General features: G+C 37.4%; 1 protein-coding gene across 11 annotated transcripts in view; it reads left to right on the forward strand.

Annotated features, from left to right (window-relative positions):
* Nucleotides 1-21,167, forward strand: part of CCDC171 (coiled-coil domain containing 171) — a 291,861-nt gene that overhangs the window by 244,740 nt on the left and 25,954 nt on the right. For 8 of the 11 annotated variants that reach the window (XM_082695056.1, XM_082695058.1, XM_082695054.1 and 5 more), the window contains one exon: nucleotides 7,413-7,565. The exons of 2 other annotated variants lie outside the window; for them this stretch is intronic. In XM_082695056.1, coding sequence (XP_082551182.1) covers nucleotides 7,413-7,565 — 153 coding nt within the window. Of the gene's footprint in view, nucleotides 1-7,412; nucleotides 7,566-21,167 lie in introns of those variants that run through there. One more of the 11 variants, XM_082695063.1, reaches the window with a different exon arrangement.

The following is a 21,167-nucleotide window of genomic DNA, read 5'->3' on the forward strand; positions in this document are numbered from 1 at the left end:
ATTTAGAAAATTATTTTAAAAACCCTCCCAAACAAAACACGTTCTTTTACATCAAGGTAAAGTGACATATGTAAAAACAGCAATAACAACAGCCAAACTAACTGCTTTATTGAAGGATTAGGAAGAAAGCATTATGAAAATAGTGTTTGAAAATATGTCTAGAATTCTCAACTTTTTTTCTAAGATCGACCTGAATTTATAAAAATTTATTTAGGTACACATAAAAAGTTGGGAAGCATAATTTTCTAACCAAAGTGTGTGTTTTGAAACTTTGTTAGAAATATGATATATTTAATATAAAGTATATTTGTTGAAGGAAAAGTGAATTGGGGGAAATCGTAGGGGGAAACAAAGCATGAGAGACTGTGGACTCTGAGAAACTAACTGAGGATTTTGAGGGAGGGGGTTCGGGGGTTGGGTAAGCCTGGTGGTGGGTATTAAGAAGGGCGTGTGCTACATGGAGTGTTGGGTGTGGTGCATAAACAATGAATCTTGGAACACTGAAAAAATAAAAGAAAAAACAAAAAAGTGTATTTGTTAAAATAAAAAAACACGGCATATTTAAAGAGCAATTGATGAATTCAGGGAAGTTGGAAATTTTCTAGCCCAAATTCCAGTTAAAGCTTTTGTTTAATTGATGGGATTGAAACATGAATGTCATGATTCACAACACAGCCAATGGTGCCCTTCTGTCACCTGCACCTCATCTTTCCTTGTTTTTACAACATTTTATTTATTTATATGAGAGCGAGAGAGAAAATGAGCCCAAGTGGGAGGAGTGGGGAAGGGAGAGGGAGAAGCAGACCCCCGCTGAGTAGAAGGCCCTATGCGGGGCTCAATCCCAGGACCCCGGGATCTAGACTTGAGTCAAGGCAGGTGCTTAACTGACTGAGCCACCCAGGTGCCCCGTGCATCTCATCTTTTAGCCATGTTTTGTAGGAGTGGTGCTGGTGGGGACTCAGAATTAGACTTCTGAACAGCAGTTATCACAGAAAGTTATACAAGATTTTTAAAATTATAAAACATACTTCTTTCACTGAAAATCATTAATAATAACTTCTTATTGGGAATAGAAGGTCTCAGGGATATTATAACACAAGGTTAAGCCCACTTCTTATGGCTTGTTATGCTTAGCTTCAAGCCCTCATGTGGCCTGTTCCTTCCTTTGCTTGTAGTTTATGCGAGGTTTCTGGAAAATTTTGTTTATGGTCCCTTCTACTTCTATTCCTTATTGATTCCTCAGAATTCTTGTTGGCTGGTGGCATTCTTAGCAGCTTTTAAATACACACACATGCACGCTACGCACATGCACACACATACACACTCAGTGTGCAAAGCAAGGAGGTGGTTGGCGGTCAGCCATCTTGATACAGTCTCTCCTCCACAGCTTTCCACTGGAATGTCAACGTGAAACAAAGAACTGTGGATGGACCAGAAACCAAACATCCAGACTGCAGAGTCCCATCGAGATCTTAGACTGGATCTTGCCCGGGAGACCATTACTATCTGTAGACTACTGGCAATAGGCCCTTCAGCTCTAATTTTCTGTCCTACATTACTAAAATATTGGAAGGAGAGCAAATGAGCAACCTTACCAGAGTCACTCCTTGATAATGAAGAAAATAATTTTCCTTTAATTCCAGGTGCTCATCAACAAAATTTGATACTAAAAACTATGAGTGTGTTATCGCAGTAAGATTTTCTTCCTTGAGAATGACATAATAATTCACTCAGATGTGGAACTTCAGAAACAAGACCAAAGAGCAAAGGAAACAAAAAAGAGAGAGAGGAGAGGAGAGGCAGAGAGGGAGAGAGGAGGAGAGGCAAACCAAGAGACAAGATTCTTAACTCTAGAGAGCAAACTGATGGTGACCAGAGCGGGGCTTGGTGGGAGGATGGGTGAAATCCGTGGCGGGGATTGAGGAGGGTGCTGGTGATGTATGGAAGTGTTGACTCTCTATATTGTACACCTGAAGCTAATATAACACTATGTTAACTACCTGGAGTTTAAGTAAAAACTTTTTAAAAAAGGACATCATAAATAGGAGCTATTTTAGTGGGCAGTTCTGTTTTGTTTTGTTTTTATTATGTCAGTCACCATACAGTACGTCATTAGTTTTTTTTTTTTAAAGATTTTTATTTATTTATGATAGAGACACAATGAGAGAGGGAACACAAGCAGGGGGAGTGGGAGAGGGAGAAGCAGGCTTCCTGCAAAGCAGGAATGATGCAAAAGTTGGGTAATCATCCTTTCTGATGGCTGAGTAATATCCCATTGTGTATATGGACCACATCTTCTTTATCCATTTGTCTGTTGAAGGTCATCTTGTCTCTTTCAACACAGTTTTTCAAACACAACAGTTTGGCTGTTGTGGACTGCTGTTAGGAACATTGGGGTACATATGGCCCTCCTTTCCACTACATCTATAACTTTGGGGTAAATACCCAGTAGTGCAATTGCTGGGTCATAGGGTAGCTCTATTTTTTAACTTTTTATTTTTTTTTAAAGATTTTATTTATTTATTTGACAGACAGAGATCACAAGTAGGCAGAGAGGCAGGCAGAGAGAGAGGAGGAAGCAGGCTCCCTCCAGAGCAGAGAGGCTGATGCAGAGCTCTTTCCCAGGACCCTGGGACCATGACCTGAGCAGAAGGCAGAAGCTTTAACCCACTGAGCCACCCAGGTGCCCCTATTTTTTAACTTTTTAAGGAATCTCCATACTGTTCTCCAAAGTGGCTACACCAGCTTGCATTCCTACCAACAGTATATAAGGGGGTTTCCCTTTCTCCACAACTTCCCCAACACTTGTTTCTTGTCTGGTCATTTTTTGCCATTCCCACTGGTATAAGGTAGTATCTCCATGTGGTTTTGATTTGAATTTCCCTGATGGCTAATGATGATGAACATTTTTTCATGTCTGTTAGCCATTTGTATGTCTTCTTTGGAGAAGTGTCTGTTCATGTCTTACCAGTGGGCAGTTGTGTTGTTAGAAAGTAAATATTCATTGGCCTCTAAAATTCTTTAAATTTGAAAGGGCTTTAATATTTCAATATGTATAAAATATTTAATATTTAAAGTATTTATATTATGTCTAACAATACCCATCAGAAATGATGGGGCATCCGGGTGGCTCAGTAGGTTAAGTGTCCTACACATGGTTTTGGCTCAGGTCATGATCTTGGGGTTGTGGAATTGAGACCCACAGGCTCTGTGCTCAGTGGGGAGTCTGCTTCTGCCTCTCTCCCTCTGCCCTCCCCCTCTAAAATAAATAAATAAATCTTAAAAAAAGAAATATTGAATCTTTGCTTTATGAGTTAAAGTAATAATTTTCCTAATTTGATCCCATTATCATTAACAGCCAAAATTTACCAGACGGTTTACTATGTTCAGACAGGTAAGGTCTTTCCAGGTTTTAATAGTGCTTTAATCTTCACAAAATCTTTATAAGTTTGGAATTATCATCCCCATTTTATGAGGATTTATTATATTCCACATACTTGGTATATTCATTTTACATGGTATATGGAATGAAGTATAACTATAGTTATATTTAAAGGGAAATATTTGAGGTTTTTGCTTCCCAGTTACTCAAAAATATAGATAAAAAGTTTGCTCTTTTGGCTTCTAGGCCTCACGACATTTTCCATTAATTTCTTCTCCTGACATCAGGTTCCCAAGGACTGCATTTCTCCCGAAATCCAGTTTTGAAGTCAGCCTAAATTACATAATAATATATACATAATGAATTACATAAATAATATTGTAGTGCACAAGTGACAGTCATCTACTGTATCTAAAAATTTTTTGAATTCTGAAAACACTTACCCTTTTCCTTAAAATGGCTAGGGTGTGGAATTTTATGTGGATTCTCTCCTCTTGTTATGTTGATTATAAACACTCCAGATTATCTCTGTAACAAAAGCCTGTTCTTATCCAGAAACCGTCTTTTGTTCTGTTTCTCCGGGAACTAGATAAACCCCGCTGAGATACAGGTCTCATGGTGTGGCCAAAATCCCTCCGGCCAAAGATGTCACGGCATAAATTCTCCAGTGCTGGGCGAGCTGATCACAGTATCATGCTGTTCTGTCGTTGTTTGCTGATATAAAAAAGATGAGATGTTTTAGTACAGAACAGAGGTGTGTTGTGAAGGGTTAGACCTTGGGAGCTTGATACGGAAGTCACTAGGTGCTCATTCCTTTCCCCTCCCCCTGCCCCCCCGCCCCAGTGCCCTCTCAGTTTATTCAGAGGATCATTTCCACTTCTTCCCACCTGACACCTTTTCTATTAAAGAGTTGGGTTTTTCACTGGAATCCTTTGTGACGTAGTTTGAATTACTTCTTAATATTGGCAGTTAACGTTCTTTATTCCTCAAAAGGTCTGGTGTTTCTTGGAGTAACTGTGATTTCACAGGCAACGCCCCTCCCCCGACCATGCTATAATATGCCATGAAACATGCTTGCTGTGTTTACCACTCTTCTTGTTGTTCTGAAAAGATATATAAGCATTGTAAAAAACCACTTTCATCTCTCAAATGCAATACTGCTTTAAAAGATTTTAAATGTCTAACATTCTAAATCCTATGCAAAAAATTGATTATCATTATATTCTTTTTAGTGTTATAAAGAATAATATGTGGTATCTCTTAATATGTGCTGAATATTAGATTTAGTTATTAAAAGTAGATCAAGGAAGGAGCCAAAATAATTATGACTTTTGGTCTATCCACCATATAAAAATTTAGGTGTAACTCCTCAAAAAAGTATTTTATTTTATTTTTTTTTAAAAAGAGGTTTGAAGGAATATCATTTTTCCTTGAAGAGTATCATGTACATGAGAATTCATGAAATATGTTTCTCTAAATTTAGGATGTGGGATAACTTTGGAAATGTTGAGGTTTTTATCTTTGACTGTTAGAAGCCAATTCTATTGTGCCTTAACAGTGAAATCATAATTCAGGAGCCCATACTGACAGAAGAGTACTTCCTTTTTTTATTCAATAAGCTCTTATGCATGTTTTTGTACCTTTTATACATTTTAGGTCCTTATCCAACAAGAATATATGTATGCAAACCACCTATCACAGATTGTCTCATTAAGATCTTAATAGAGAATTTAAAAATAGAAGTAATGTAATACTACAATGAGATTCAGTGAGAGTGAGATTTTTGGAGGGCTTTCTTACACAGATGCAACGTAGTTGAAGGATGAAGAGAATGGCTTTGCCTTAGATTTTTAATTACCTGAGACTTACAACAGTTTTGGAAGTAGGCAAGAAAATGACCTTTCTTCCCAGTACGTGGAGGGAAAAAATGGAAGCCCAGAGAGACGACGTGGCATTGTCCAACAGAGCAAGGCTGAGTAAGCAGCAGAGTGGGGACTAGACCGAAATAGGACTTGTGATACTTGGTTTACAACCTGGTGAAGATGAATGAATTATGGGTAGAGAGACACTTGGCATAGGAAGAAGCAGATAGGGTTTTATAGTTTCTAGGTTTTTTGTTTGTTTGTTTTTTAAAAGATTTTATTTATTTATTTGACAGAGAGAGATCACAAGTAGGCAGAGAGGCAGGCAGAGAGAGAGAGAGAGAGAGAGAGGAGGAAGCAGGCTCCCTGCTAAGCAGAGAGCCTGATGCGGGGCTCGATCTCTAGACTCTGGGATCATGACCTGAGCCAAAGGCAGAGGCTTTAACCCACCGAGGCACCCAGGCGCCCCTATAGTTTCTGGTTTTTACATACCTTTGAAACCCAGAGAAATATTTTGTGTTAGTATTAGCTATAAGCTCATCTTGAAATGACTCAAAGTAAGGTGGAGATTGTTCCCAAACATGAAGTCATACCATGCTCGTTCAATGTTGGGTAATAGAATTCTCTATTTGTGTATTCTGTACTTTTGTGCCTACAGCTGTGTTTTCACTTCTTTTTTCAACTTGAACAAAGTATAGTTAACAATTTATACATTAGAGTGTTAAGATTATAGTTTCCCAAATATCTTCATCCTTTCCTATAAGGTATTTTATGCCAACATACGGCTTCAACTTGGGGTTTTTAAAAATCTTTTCATTCATTCATTCATTCATTCATTCATTCAAACAAGTGCTCACTGTGGGCCACTAACATCCCTGATGATACAGAGATGATTAGGCATAGTATCTGGCCTAAGGAGCTCCTCAGTTTAGTAAAGAGAAACACGTAAACTAATACTTTTCTGCTAAAGCAATAAGCATTATGATAAAAGTAAGCATGAGGGGGGGCACAGAAAGCTAGAGTATATGTTAACAGTGCCTTTGGGTTCAAAAGAGGTTTCTTGAAAGAGATGGGGTCCGAGCTTAATATTTTAGGGCAAATAGGAATTTATTAGGAGAAAAGGTGCGTATTTTCTTACTTTTACCTACAAGTAGTTAACCTACTTCTGTTTTTCAGACATTGTATATATTGTTTCTTATTCTTTGTTCACCACATTATTTCATGTGCATTCATAATTGCTCAAATATCTAGTTTCTCAAAGCTTTTCCAAATCAAACCCTTTGGATTGAATAGAATTTAGAAATTCTCAGACTGTCTACCATTTTACTTGCTTGTCGCTGTGTTTAGAACATTTTTTTTTCAGGTAAATAATACAACATTATCTTTGAATATGTCTTTGAAATATTTGTTTTTTATTATATTTGAGGTATTTTGAAAGACTTTTTAAAAAAGTTGTGATAGCGTTCTTGGACTTACAATTCACTACTGGTTGCTTTAGAAGAAGAAGTCTGTAAAATATGATTAAACTGTTGTAACAGAGGTCTAATAATCCCCCAAATATAACTTATTTAGAGAGGAGAAAAACTTACACACACCTGTATTTTATTATATATAGTATAACACATGAGCAATCCTCTGTTATGTGAATGAACACAATTATGCTTTTTTGTACAATGTAAGAATCACATTATTTACTCTTAAACAAATTACAGGATTATTTCAGCTCCTTTTGTTTCAAACCATTTGTTTTTTTAGGTGGACTGAAAATTTTACTAACTCAGCTCATTTAGAAATATCTTGCTTATATATCCATCTATTGTATGTCTCAAGATTGAAATTTAGGTCAAATTACAATTTGAATTTAACTTCACAAAGAAAATAAGTGTGCCATCTTTAAAAATTGCATTCTAAATTTTAAACACAATAGATCAAAGTACATCTCATTTAAATATATACTCTGGGAAAGAAGTCTCAATTATTTTCTCCCAAACTTTCTTAAAATAGTCCCTGTTCTCAATATAAAATGTGAGGGTTAGCTTTATTATTTGAAAGAAAGATGAAAAGTTGTTTATATTAAAATTTTAATGATTTTGCTTTCAAATTATGGAAATTCTTCTTTGGGGACATCTTTATTTGAATTGTATGTGACATTATATTTATTTCTTAAGGCTATGATTAAAAGTTTCATGGATGTCTACCAGCTTGCAAGTGCTAGAATTGCTACATTAGAGAAGGAAATGACATCTCATCGGAGTCACATTGCAACGTTGAAATCAGAACTTCACACGGCTTGTTTACGAGAAAATGAAAGTTTACAATCAGTAAGTCCTACAACATTGCTTCTCTTCTTTGTCTAGGGTCACAAGTTTACATTCATATTTTTTTTTGTTCATGAGATTGCTTGCCAATATATATGATTTAGGGTAAGTGATCAATCAAGCAGTGTGAAATTGTTAGTGTGGAGAAAATTTTGAAGAAAGAGAGGCAATTAATTTTTCCATTGTATCATGTATAAAGATATGCACACTGTTAGCAATGCTAAAACACTACATCAAGATTCCTTTGTGTTTGGCAGCCCGGCTGACAGTTGGATTTGGCAGTACGCATAGTTAAAGCTTGCAACTGTCTGAAGATTCAGTGTGTCCCATTAAGACAGAATATTATTAATTATGCGTATAACCAAAATGGTAATTAGAACATGTGATTATTCTCTGTAGAAAACTAGACTTATCCATAATACATGCCTAGCTAAAGATGCATGTTGTGATTCATCTATATGATTAAAATTCAGTTTCAGCAGTCATTTTATGTCTTAAAATTTTAGCCCATGATGAAATTTGGGCTCTGTTAAGAGTAAACAAAATTTTCTTCATTTGAAATATGTGTTTGGGATGTATCAGAAAATGAATAAAGGAACCAAATGAACATTTAAAACTTTTCCTCCAAAGGCAAATATATCAACAGTGAGCTTCAGAAGGTTACCAATCACTGGAGTGCCTTTTTTGGCCTGATTATAATGACTCAGGGTGACTTGTAAGGAAAACAGTATCACTTTTCTTTCTTTTTTTTTTTTTAGATCCAGTGCAGTAATTTATTTAAAAACAAAAACAAAAACTCAGTACACCAGCACACCAGTAACTTAATAAAAAACTCCACATTTTGGAAATTAAGTCTTTTTTTAAAATATTTTTGCCTTTGGCTATTAACTCTTTTCCACTGATACATTCAACAGAAGAAGACTTAGTATTAAAGCAAATAGCTGTGTGACTATGGGTTGATTCTATGGCCCCATTAGATCTCACTTCAGGTGTCTTCATCCCAATGAAACCTTTATGACCATCATATTTAAAATTGCAGCTACCAACCATTCCCCACCCCCAAACTCTGTCTCATTCTCACCCCAAATGGCCTGTGTACCTTACACCTTCCTGGCTTTCTTTCACGATAGCACTTATTCTTGATTGGCATAATTTACGTCATATTTATTTGTTTATTATCTGCTCCCTATTCTCATAGAATATAGGTTCCACAGAGACAAGCAATTTGGGGTATTTCTTCTCTGCTCTGACGGCACTCTAAAGGCAAGAACAGCCTTGCCCACAGTAGGTGCTTAACTGATGTCTCGTGAGTGAAAATACTAGCACTACGTCCAGTAAAATGACCAAACCAATAATTTGGGACCTGAGATGTTGAATCCAATTTTTTAAAAAATGACTTTGTTAATTTCTTAATGAGAGAGTGGTAAATTTGATCTCCACCAAGATAAATTAAAATGAAGAGGAAACCTATTTAAAAAACTAAAGCATTTCAAATTTATTCTAGCCTTTCTCTGAAACATACTTACATTTCTTCCTGTGAATGCTCTAGTCCTGTTGGTTAGTATTTCATTATACTGTCTAGGTTCTGTCAGCTTTATTGGGTCATACTACTACTTATTGTTTGTTACTGTTAATGCATATAAAAGTAAATACTTGCATTTTAAGAAAGGCCACACTTGGTAAGGTGGGATTGTTTCCCCCTGGATTCAAAAAAAAATTATATATATATTTTTTACCAATTATTGTGCTACTGATGTCATAATGAAAGTGTGCCTCTCTGTCATCATAAAACTCTACTCCCCAACCTTTCCTCTCCTGAACACATCTGTAAGGATATGCTTATCATCTTGTTTGTACGAGGTGGTTCACCCTGGCTGTGATTCTCAAAAGGGGACATGTGTCATGTGAGAAACTCCCAGCAGGTTATGATTTGTCATTCTAGGAAAACGCTGCCCTATCCTGTATCCCTAGGGGTGTTTACTCTGATCTCTTTCCTTAGTTGAGACTTAAGATTTTTTGAAACAGCAATAAGTTGCTCTAGTAATTTTATTTTTCAAGACATTTGTGTATGCCTTTCAACCTTGAACTCCTTCAGAATGCTCTGGGGGAGGTGGAAAGAGCCTCAGTCTTTGTATTTCATAGAGAAGAGGTGATAGAGTTTGGGAGATAGGAGCAGAGGCTTTTGAATTATATTGATTGTATTCCCATTAGGAATATAATCAAGTGTAAATAACAGAAAACCTGATCAACGTGATTTGGAAAATTCTGGTTCTGTGTTTTTTCTTTTTCTTTTTTTTTCTCATATAGCAAGAAGTCTAGGTATAGGTGGCTGTTGTCCTGTGGCTCTTGGTGGTCTAGCTTCTCTGTGATTTCTCTGCTACTCTCTAAGTATCATAAGACAGCAGCCAACTCTAGGATTTATAATCACATTCAAGTTATGAGGATGGGATGGCCCAGCAATATTTGCTTTTTATATATAATAAAGCCTGAGAAGGCTTTTCCTTTAAAAACCATTTAAATGTATTTACATAGATTTAATTTAAATATTAATAAATTTTAATATACATTTAATAGATAATAGATATTAAATATATGGAAATATATTTATTTATATATTTAAAAAAGGAAAAGCCTTCCAAGGAAGCTCCAAACATATTCGCACTTACATCCCATTGGCTGGGCCACATGGCCACTTGTAGCTATAAGGTAATGAGTCAAGGAACAGGGGAATTAGGAATCAATAGTGTGTGCTAAGTTAATAAATCTGGATTTAATTTCAATTCTGTAAATTGCTCATTGTGTGGCTAAGTAGGGTCTTCATCTGTAAAATGGGGTAATGGTCCCACTCCTTAACAGAGATGCTGGGAGCTCCAGTGAGAAGTGTTGAAGCACTTTGCTTTGTACTTACCGAGTAGTCAGTCCAAAAAGAAAAAAAAAAGTTGGCTATTTTTTTTTAAGATCTTATTTATTCATTTGAAAGAGAGAGAGTAAGGCAGAGGGGGAAGCAGACTCCCTGCCGAGCAGAGTCCGATGCGGGGCTTGATCCCAGGACCCTGAGATCATGACCTGAGCCGAAGGCAGAGGCTTAACCCACTGAGCTACCCAGCCACCCCAGCTATTATTTTTATCACCATTATCTTGATAGAAAGTAATTGGATTGCACCACAGGAAAAGATAATTTACTAACCTTCTGTCTTCGGTTGCAAACCCTGTCATTTTGTTCTGCCTCCTACCGTAGCCTTGGACTTGTGATTCCCCCTCTGTGATCACCATCAGTATATTCCAGTGACTGAGCTCTCCAACCTTTCTGCAGCCCGTATCCCTTCCTTTCATTGACACATTCTTGAAAAGTAGTCCACTTGCTTCTTCTGTATTCTTGTCTCCCATTCATTCCTCAGCTCTGCTGCTATCTGACTTTGGAGTCTATCAATACACTGAAACTATTTTCTCAAAGGTCGCAAATAGTTTTCTGCTTGCTCCCATTCATTAGTTCCTTCTCATGACTTTTAATCTTTCTGCAACATATGAAGCTTTTAACTACTTTCTTCTTTAAATGCTCACCTCCTTTGTTTCACTCGTTATTAACTTTTTCTTCTTTGGCTTTCTGGTCTCTACTTACTTGAGCTCTGCTTTCTTTGTATTCTTGCTTCTTAATTTTTTCTTTATCCATTAGTTCAATATTTATTCAGCATCTACTCTAGAGCAGGCATAATTCTGGTCCGAGGGACATTATGTGAACCAAAACAGACAATCCTGCTCTCATAAACTTAAAATCTAACAATGGAAGAAATTATTTTCATATAATCACTCTAATATGTAATTATTAACCAGGATAAGTGCTCTGAAAGAAAAGAACTGAAGCATGTAAGAGTTTTTGAAACAAATGAGCTTACCCTAGACTAAGGTAACAGCAAAGCTTTTTCAGGGTCAGTGATGCTTGAGTTAGTATCTGAAGACTGGGTAGGAGTTATGCAGAAGGACAGCAGTGGCCCAGATCAGGAGGAGGAATGGGAACATCTGGAAGGTCCTGTGAAGGACAGAAGAAACTGAGAAATACCGGTGAGGCTAGAATAAAGAGAGCAGAGCCAAGAGTGGCCTGAATGAGGTAAGGATGGTCTGGAGAGGGACAGAAGTCAGACTTTGTCGTCCTTGTTTTAAGAGCAAGGGAAAAGGCATCGGAAACCTTTAAAGAAGGAGTGACTTTCTCAAAAAAAAATTTTTTTTTTAAAAGATCTCTTTGGCTGTGGTGTGAAGGAACATTGGGTGTGAAGAACAAGAGAAAGGGGTATGTGAGATAATTCCTGGACTTTTTTCTTTTGGAAATGGAGCAATGATCTCATTTACCAAGAGAGAAACAATGGAATAGGAAGGAATATTGTGAGTTTAGCTTTGAGTATGTTGAGTTTGAAGTACCTCTGAGACATCCAATTGGAGAGATCAAAAACGCTGCTTGGTAGGGAATTTAAGCCAGATGCCAACCAGGAGGTATGCATTTTAGGTCATTGCCATATAGATAGGACTTGAGGCTGTTCACAAGAGTGAGACCATATGTAGGGATGGTTTATAGAGTAAGAAGAGAAAAAGGCCTAGGTATGAATCTTGGAAAAACTCCAACATACAGTGCTTGAGAAGAAGAAGATAAGGTTAGAAAGGAGGCTGTGAAGGAATAGGCAAAGAGGTCAAAGGAAAACCAAAAAGGTGTGATGCCATGAGAATGGAGTATCTTAAAAAGGGTGGCGTATCAATGGTGTCATATGCTGCTGAAGATCAAGCGAAAGGAGGATTGAAAATGGCCTTTGGATTTAGTGGATGGAGGCCCTTATAACCTTAGCAAAGTCTCTTTCAGTGAGAGATGGAGAGATAAGTGAGAGTTGACCAGAAAAGAAAAAAAGACAGTGAATTCAAACAACCATCTCAAGGATTTAGCTGTTAAGAGAGAGGGATGGAGTATTCCGAGCAGGTTCAGGGAGTTATATCCTAAGATGGGAGCGAATTAATCATGTTTCCATATCTTCTTAAATCTAGGCCTCCGAAAGTCTGGTTTGGGCCATGTTCACTGTACCGTCTACTTTTATCATTTCAGTTTTTAAAAAAGATTTTATTTATTTATTTGAGAGAGAGCATGACATGGGAGAGGGTTAGAGGGAGAAGCAGACTCCCTACTGAGCAGGGACCCTGATGCCGGACTCGATCCTGGGGCTCCAGGGTCATAATCTGAGCCTAAGGCAGTTGCTTAACCAACTGAGCCACCCGGGTGACCCTAACATTTCAGTTTTTGCCGTTTTGTACTCTAGGTGTTTTTTGACTAGTGTTTGTATGATATCTATTTTTCCTTCTTTTCCTTTTATCCTATCCGTGTTTATATTTATAGAGGGTTTCCTGTAGAAAGATGTAGTTCAGTTTTGTTTTGTCTAACCATTTGATAATCTCTGGCTTTTAATAGGGTGATTAGACCACATACATTTAATATGATTATTGATATTTTTGGATTTTTATTTGCCATTCTATTTGTGTTATGGGGACAAGTGCAAAAAGACATGGTTTGGGCTCTTATGTGTTCCTCTTCTAACAAGGGAAACAAACACGTAAGCAAATCACAAAAATAGTTATGTGTAAAATCTAGGGAGCACATACAAAGGAGGCATTCATTCTGCCTAACGTTGTCAGTAAAAGATGAGATGTTTGCAGGAGCTTTTGAAGAACGCATAGCAATCTGACACCTTGTTAAGGGGGAAGACCAATGAAAATTGCTGTTTTACTTGATTTGACGAATAGGCCTTATGGATAGAACATATGTTTAATGAATTAAATGATGGAAGAGGTTTTTTTTTTTTTTTTTTTTTTTTAATATTAGAAGATGTACTGTTGCTTTAGCTCCATTCCCCCTCTCAGTTAAAGACAGCCAACCCACGCACCCAGCCTGTACCCACTGGAACCTGACACTGCTTCCAACAGTCACACCAAACCCCATCTTCCCAATCCATTCTCCCACCATCCAATCCATGCCTTGTACTCTATAATCTGACTTGATTCTGTCTCTGGCCATTTTGCTATTGATGTTCTTATTTGGTCTCTCTAGTATTTGCTATTTAGGCCATTCTCAACGCTCTAGCTCTCCTTTCTAATCCCCGCCCAACCCCCATCACCTCCTTCCCATGGGCCTTTATCTAAGGTTTTAGATTTAAGCAGGCCTGAATGTGCATCCTGTCTGTGTTATTACCCATACAATACTCTAGGCATCAGTTTCTACATTTGTAACGTGTAGATACAGTTGTCTACATTGTAGGGTGGGGTTTGAGGATTAAAGACACTGGCATACTAGTAGATGTTCAATAAATTTCACAATATGTTTCATTTAATAAATCCAGTAAAAATATTTTCTGATAGTTACATACACTTCCCACAGCTAAGCTTTACATAGAGTTTTAAAAAATACATGTATCCATGAGGAAATCTTTTGACAAGGAGGCAAAAGAACTAAAACAAGCCTTGAATCTGTGCTTTTAGCTCACACTAAGTCCGATATTAATGACAGTTGCTGTTATTACTTATTTAATGCACTGAGGGCAGTCCGTGTATGTTCATTAACCGTCTTTTCCAGCCATTTAACTATGTGAGAATGAAAAATAAATATTCATTATTAATAAAGACCAATACATCATGGGGTTGTGATGCAGAGAAAGAGATTGATCAGACTGTAGATGTGAATCGTCCTCTTTAGAAACTTTTTATCCTTCTTAAGGTGACATTTTCATTTTTGTCCAGCAACAGATACTAACAACGCTGGAGTGCATCTAGGGCTCTCCTCCGACATGCACTTGCCAGTATTTTCACATTTTCAGTATGTTGGTCTTTGACCCATTAACGTAGGGCTGCTCTGGGGCTTTTAGCTTGAGTAACAGTAACCAGAAGGGGCTTCCGGGGAAGAGATTTCAAGTCACAGACAGCCCAGGAGAGACCAGGGCAGCAATCAAAGACAATTACTTGTGGGTGTTTGGGGACCGGCACACCCACGGCTGGGGAGAAACACGTGGCATTTCAGTCTGTGAAACAGGAAATGCCAAACACAGACATGCTGCTCTGAGTTACGATGCCGCAAGCTACAGTATTGTTTTTCCTCATTTCCACTCTGTGTTTAACCAGTATGTTTTTAATTCTATGCTACTTTTTTTTTTTTTAGATTTATTTATTTATTTGAGAGAGAGAAATAGAGCCCTTGGGAGGGGCAGGGGGCAGAGGGAGGGAGAGTCCCAAGCAGGCTCTGTGCTGAGCGTGGATCCCGACACCGGGCTGAATCCCATGACCCTGAGATCACAACCTGAGCCCAAACCAAGTGTTGGTCACGTAACCAACCACACCACCCGGGCTCCCCTATAGTGCTTTCTTTATGAGAAAATAATGAATTACGAATTGGAGGAACATTCCAGTTAGTATCTTTGCAGGAAGAGACCTTTGCCTATTGTTCAGATTATGTCAGATTCGACATTTGTCAAGTGGTATCATATTGTTAATAAAGGTCAAAGATTTAGATATTTTGGTTATAAAAATCCCCTGTCTCTTAAGTTTTCAAATAATTTTTTGCCACATTTGTTTCATTACATTTCTTGAGAAATGTGGTTCAAGAAGCTGACAATTTAAGTAACTTACTCTAGTTAAGTTGCTCTCATAAACATTTAAACATTTCATCCCGGTTGATTCAAGATGTTTACTATTGAGATTTTTAACTATTCAAGAAAAAAATAATTTTCTTAAGGGAGCCCTAAACTGTGACTTAATTTGAGAGAGACTGTGCAGTGCTGTGCAGTACAGATACTGGAGCCTTGCTGACGGGTTTTTACTTAGAACTCAACAGATTAGAATCCAAGGCCTCTGCTTCCTTGTTTGGTGCTTTCCTATGAGAATGAAGTGTGGGTTAAGGCAAATCTCGGGCGCCTGGGTGGCTCAGTCAGTTAAGCATCCTCCTTCAGCTCAGTTCATGATTCCAGGGTCCTGAGATAGAGACTCGCATCAGGCTGTCTGCTCAGCGGGGGTCTGCTTCTCCCACTGCTTGCCCCCCTGCTTCTGTTCTCTCTCTCAAATAAATAAATAAAGGCTTTAAAAGAAAGACAAATCTCTACCGTCCTGGCACTTCAGGTAGTGGAAAATACACTATGATACAAATAATTAAAAAGAATGATTTTGAGGTCAAATCACAGAGTGCTGTGAGAACACAGAGCCTGGGAACCTGAGGCAGGCTTGGGATGCCCCACCTGAGGAATTGAGATTTTGGTTAAAAACATGAAGCAGTGGGTGTTATACATAACTAATTTATTGTTGAACACCAAATCAAAAAGTTATGATGGACCATATGCTGGCAGCTGAACATAATAGTAAAAAAACCCATGAAGACTAAGTAGGAGGTTACCTCACACTGTCAGAATGGCTGAAATGAAGAACACAAGAAACAACAAGTGTTGGTGAGGTTGTGGGGAAAAAGGAACCCTCATGCACTCTTGATGGGAATGTAAGCTGGTGCAGCCACTTTGGAAAATAGTATGGAGTGTCCTCAAAAAGTTAAAAACAGAACTCTTGTAATTGCACTAATGGGCATTCATCCAAAGAATATGAAAACACTAATTCAAAAGGGTGTATGCACCCCTATGTTTATTGCAGTATTATTTACAATAGACAAAATAGGGAAGTAGCCTGAGTGTCCAGGGATAGATGAATGGATAAAGAAGATGTAATATATATATTCAATAGACTATTACTTAGCCATAAAAAGAATGAAATCTTGTCATTTGCAACAACACACATGGATCTAATGAGAGTATAAGGCTAAGTGAGATAAGTCAGTGAGAGAAAGAGAAATACCATATGATTTCACTTGTATGCAAAATTTAAGAAACAAAACAAAGACAAAAAAGGAGACAAACCAAAAACCAGACTCTTAACTAAGAGAACAAACTGATAGTTACCAGAGGGAGGTAGGTGGGGGGATGGGTGAAAGACGTCTAGGGGATTAAGAGTACACTTAGTTATTTTTTCCCAAGATTTTATTCATTTATTTCTCAGAGAAAGAGAGAGAGAGAGACAGAGAGAGAGAGAGAGCAAGAGAGAGCACAAGCAGGGGGATCAACAGGCAGAAGGAGAGGGAGAATCAAGCTCTCCGCAGAGCAAGGAACCTTATGGGAGACTTGATCCCAGGAGGCTGGGATCATGACCAGAGCTGAAGGCTCTGACTTACTGAGCCACCCAGGCATCCCAAGAGTACACTTATGATGAGCACTGAGTAACGTAGAGAATTGTTCAGTCACTGTATTGCATGCCTGAAACTGATTTAACACTCTGTTAACTACCTAGAATAAAAATTAAAAAAAATACCCCAAAACTTAACAAGTTAGGAGTTGACAGGGGAAAGCAGGGGATGCTCCAGGAATGGAAGGCTGTCTTTGTGACTGGAGCAAAGCCGATGAGATGGAGAGATGAGCTGGAGGAGGGCCAGATATGTGCGGCCCTAAGCGCGATTCTCAGCAGGCTGGGCCGACTGTGACGTCTCCCATCAGCTCCATTGCAAACGTCTACTGCCTTTGCTTTATGTATTTACTATTTATTCTCAAAGGTCACTGATATTTGATGCTGTAACAACTCTCATTGGACCCTTGTGCTAAATACTGCCTTACTTAGATGCTTATTAAATTCTCCCATATTTTTATCACAAGCTCCAGCCCCTGCCTCTGAATACTAACAGAGCTAAATAACGGAAACAAAATACCACTAAGTGGGACAGACCGGTCAATGTGCAGACATTTTCCTTTGATCCTTGACATACATATCCAGACTTTTAAAGGTTTCTCATATTCCAGAAACTCAGGCTTTGGTTGGTGTAGTATATAGGGACCTGAAGGTTAATCATGCATATCCCACTGGCCACACACCTCCTTTCTAGTCTTTTAGTTCTTGTATGATGCAGTTTAAAAAGAGCTACTTTCACGATGAATGATGTCTAGATAGCGACTTAGGGACATGATATCCTAAATTCTACATGTACATCAACAGACACATATAATATACTTAATTATGTTAAAATATAACATACGTCTATAGTAATAGACATTTTATGTTAGCTATATTAAATTTTGTATGTAAGTATAAATATAAAAATATATTTTTATAAAATACATGTTACATAAATATAAATATATATGTTATATAAATATGACATTTATATAGTTCTATTCCTCACTGATGAAATACTGCGAGGGTCAAGTGGCAGGAAGGAAAGTTTCAAACTCAGACCATTATCATCAATCAGTGAATTTTCTGTACAATCAGGTTGTAGAAAATACAGATGGTAATTTGACAGTCTAATGCTCTAATTATTTATATTGGTTGTTCAAAGAGGAGCAGTGAGTGACTCTGCTTAGGATTATCTCTCTTACACTTTCATCTTTCTTACAAAATTGGGTTCTTTGAGGGCTTTAGCTGGCTGTTAGATTCTCAGAAGTCTCCCCTTCAGTTTTCTGCAAACAGTTCAGACTCACGGGCGTCCCAAACTGAACATGGTCTTCACCTCTGTCGCTCCCCATTTCCGCACATTCTCCATTCCCTATGTTCCTTATCTCTGACATAACTATCCACCTTGCAGCCCAAGGCAGGAGCCTTAACATTTGTCCCACTTCCTGTCCACCACCAATATTCAATCACTCACTAAGTCTCCCTGTTTCTACCACCACAGATGCCTAGGTCCATTCTCACCTTTCTGCCGTTGCGATCACAGTAACTTTTCTTTGGGTCATTGCAATGGTCTTCCAGCGAGTTTCCGCATATGTAGTTTTCCCCTTCTGTCTGCCGTGCTTTAGTGGCAGGCATTACCTTTCTCACACACAGATATTGGCAGGCCATAGCTTGACTCAAAACACATTTTGGCTCTAAACTTTCTTCCTGATAGAGTAAAAATTCTTTATTATAGACATTCAGGTATATGCTGACTCCATCTGGCTTTTAGTTCATCTCCCCGTTGGCAGAAGTAAGGGTTCCCTTTGTTATGCTCATTCATCACGGTTTTTATCTGTCTGAGCACCATATAGTGCTTTGGCTTATGTAATCACATAGTTGTGTAGGTATTACCATATTGTGAGTCTGTGAGGTCATGTCTTACTTATTTTTTAAAATTCATTATAATGATCTGATTTAGGAAGTGTCCGGTTGATTTGAATTGAACTTAATTGGGAGAATACTCCTTCAGTAACTTTTATTCAATACATACTTGTTATGGAACATATGTACTTTGCACAAACCATAATTCCCCCCTAATTTTTCCCACACAAAATATTCTGAAATTAATTCTTACCAAACTATGTTTCATATGCTTCTCTAGCAAACACGTAATGAGAATGAATAGAGTATTATTGTGTATTATTGTATCTATGATAAAAATTTTAAGTACTTTCAAATAATATAAATTGTACATTTCATTTTCTATTCACAAACAAAAACAAAGACTCAAAATTATTTGTGACAAGGATCATTTTTTTTCAGCATACCGCTTAAATAATTTTAAACTTTGTCAGATTTTTGGGGACCCCTGCTTCTGTATATTTACCCTCATACACAGAAATTGACCAGTTTAATATCTTTTACTCACACAGTGGGTACTCAGTAAATGTTTTCTGATAATGGTGCTATACTAAATTAAATTGAACTGTGCATGGGTCTGCCAAAAGTAAGAGTATGAGAGGTTTATTTCTGAAGTGGAAAGCTTATTTTAAAAAAACAGATTTCCTTAAACCCTTACCTCATACCATCTATGAAAATGAACTCAAAATGAATCAAAGAGCTAAATAGGAAAGCTAAAATTTTTAGTAAAAAACATATAAATTATGAGCTTGGATTCTTAGATATGATACCAACAGCATAAGTGACAAAAGAAAAAATGGACAAATAGGACTTAATCAAAATTAAACACTTTTGTACATTAAAAAATACCCTACAGAATGGGAGAAAATACTTAAAATTATATGTCTGAATGGGATCTAATATGTAAGGTACTCAACAACAAGAAAAGAGAAATGAACTAATTTTTAGAATGGGCAACGGACTTGAGTAGATACTTCTCCAAAGAAGATATACAAATGACCAATAAACACAGACAAAGATACTCATTTTCATTAGTCAGTAGGGAATGGAAAACAAGACCATGATGAGACACCACTTCCACTGGCGAAGAATACCATAAAAAAAAAAAAAAAGGAGGAAAATAGCAAATATTCACAGCAGCACTGTTCACAGGAGCCAAAAGATGGAAGCAACCCAAATGTCCATTGATTGATGAATGGATGAACAAATGTGGTCTATACTCAGTCATAAAATGGAATGAAGTACTGATACATATTACAATATGGACATACTCTGAAAACACTGAGCTATACCAAAGAAGTCAGGCACAAAAGGCCACATATTGTAGGATCCCATTTATATGAACAGGCATGTTCTGTCTCCGTAGAGACAGAACACGGATTAATGGTTGACAGGAAGGGGGAGGAAGGAATGGAGAATGACTGTTGCATGGGGATGGGGTTTCTTTTCGGGGTGATGGTCAAGTTCTAGAGGTAAGAGGTGGTGATGGTCACAGAACACTGTGCATGCACTTGAGTCATTGAATTGTAGACTCTAAAATGGTTACAATGGTAAATTTTATGTTGAGTGTGTTTTATCACATTAAAAAAAATATTTCTTTTCAGTCTTGGGTGTTATGGATTGGAAGCTAGATTTTTGTTTATACCGAGTGGCAACATGTTGTGCTAGGAAGCAGCATGACGGAATCGGAGGAGACACAGGTTCCAGAACAACCTTTGTTAACAACTCACCATAGAGGTTTGGGAAATAAATCACACAATCTCCTTGGTCTTGATTTTTCCTGGCTTTAAAATGAAGGATTTCAAGTAGATAAAATCTCAGTTCCCTCTCAGTTCTAACATTCTTCAGCTGAAGTTACCAGTACTGATTTTCACTGTTTAGATTCTAACTATGTTTCATTTTGTTCTTGCTTCAATTCACAACAATCAAATGAGCGCCTGTTTCTAAATTTATAACATAATTATAATTCGAGTTTGGTTATATTCGATACCAATAACCCATTTATAAATGTATACCAGTTCTATAACTCTCACAATATAACTTGTAACAAGGTAGTCAGAAAGTCCCCAATGTAATCTGAAAATGTATTAGTGTATTTGCAAGGAGTATTTCCTTTTTCATGCAAAGTTTTTTTGATATTTAATATGTTAGGAATGTGAACTTTTAACTCGTCAAACTATTGTAACATATTTGAAAATTATAGTAATTTGATTAAAATGTTGCCTATAAGGCAAAAGGTTTAGTTAATAGAATCCATATGTAATTAAAATGCAGAACTAAATGTAATCAGACTCCAGTGACTAGTGCCTTCGTATTGATAGTTTTACAATGGCCTCTGGGGTTGAAAGTTTAAATGTTGCAGAATGCCACAACACCATAGAAAACAGCCTCAGCTGGCAAGTTCGCTTTCTAAAGACATCCACAGTTACGGGAGGAGATGTGTGTATCGCATTGTGGATTTTCATCATTTTAGGAATCTCTTTGGCA

The sequence above is a fragment of the Mustela nivalis genome (genome assembly GCF_964662115.1).
Source record: "Mustela nivalis genome assembly, chromosome: 13".
NCBI lineage: Eukaryota > Metazoa > Chordata > Mammalia > Carnivora > Mustelidae > Mustela > Mustela nivalis.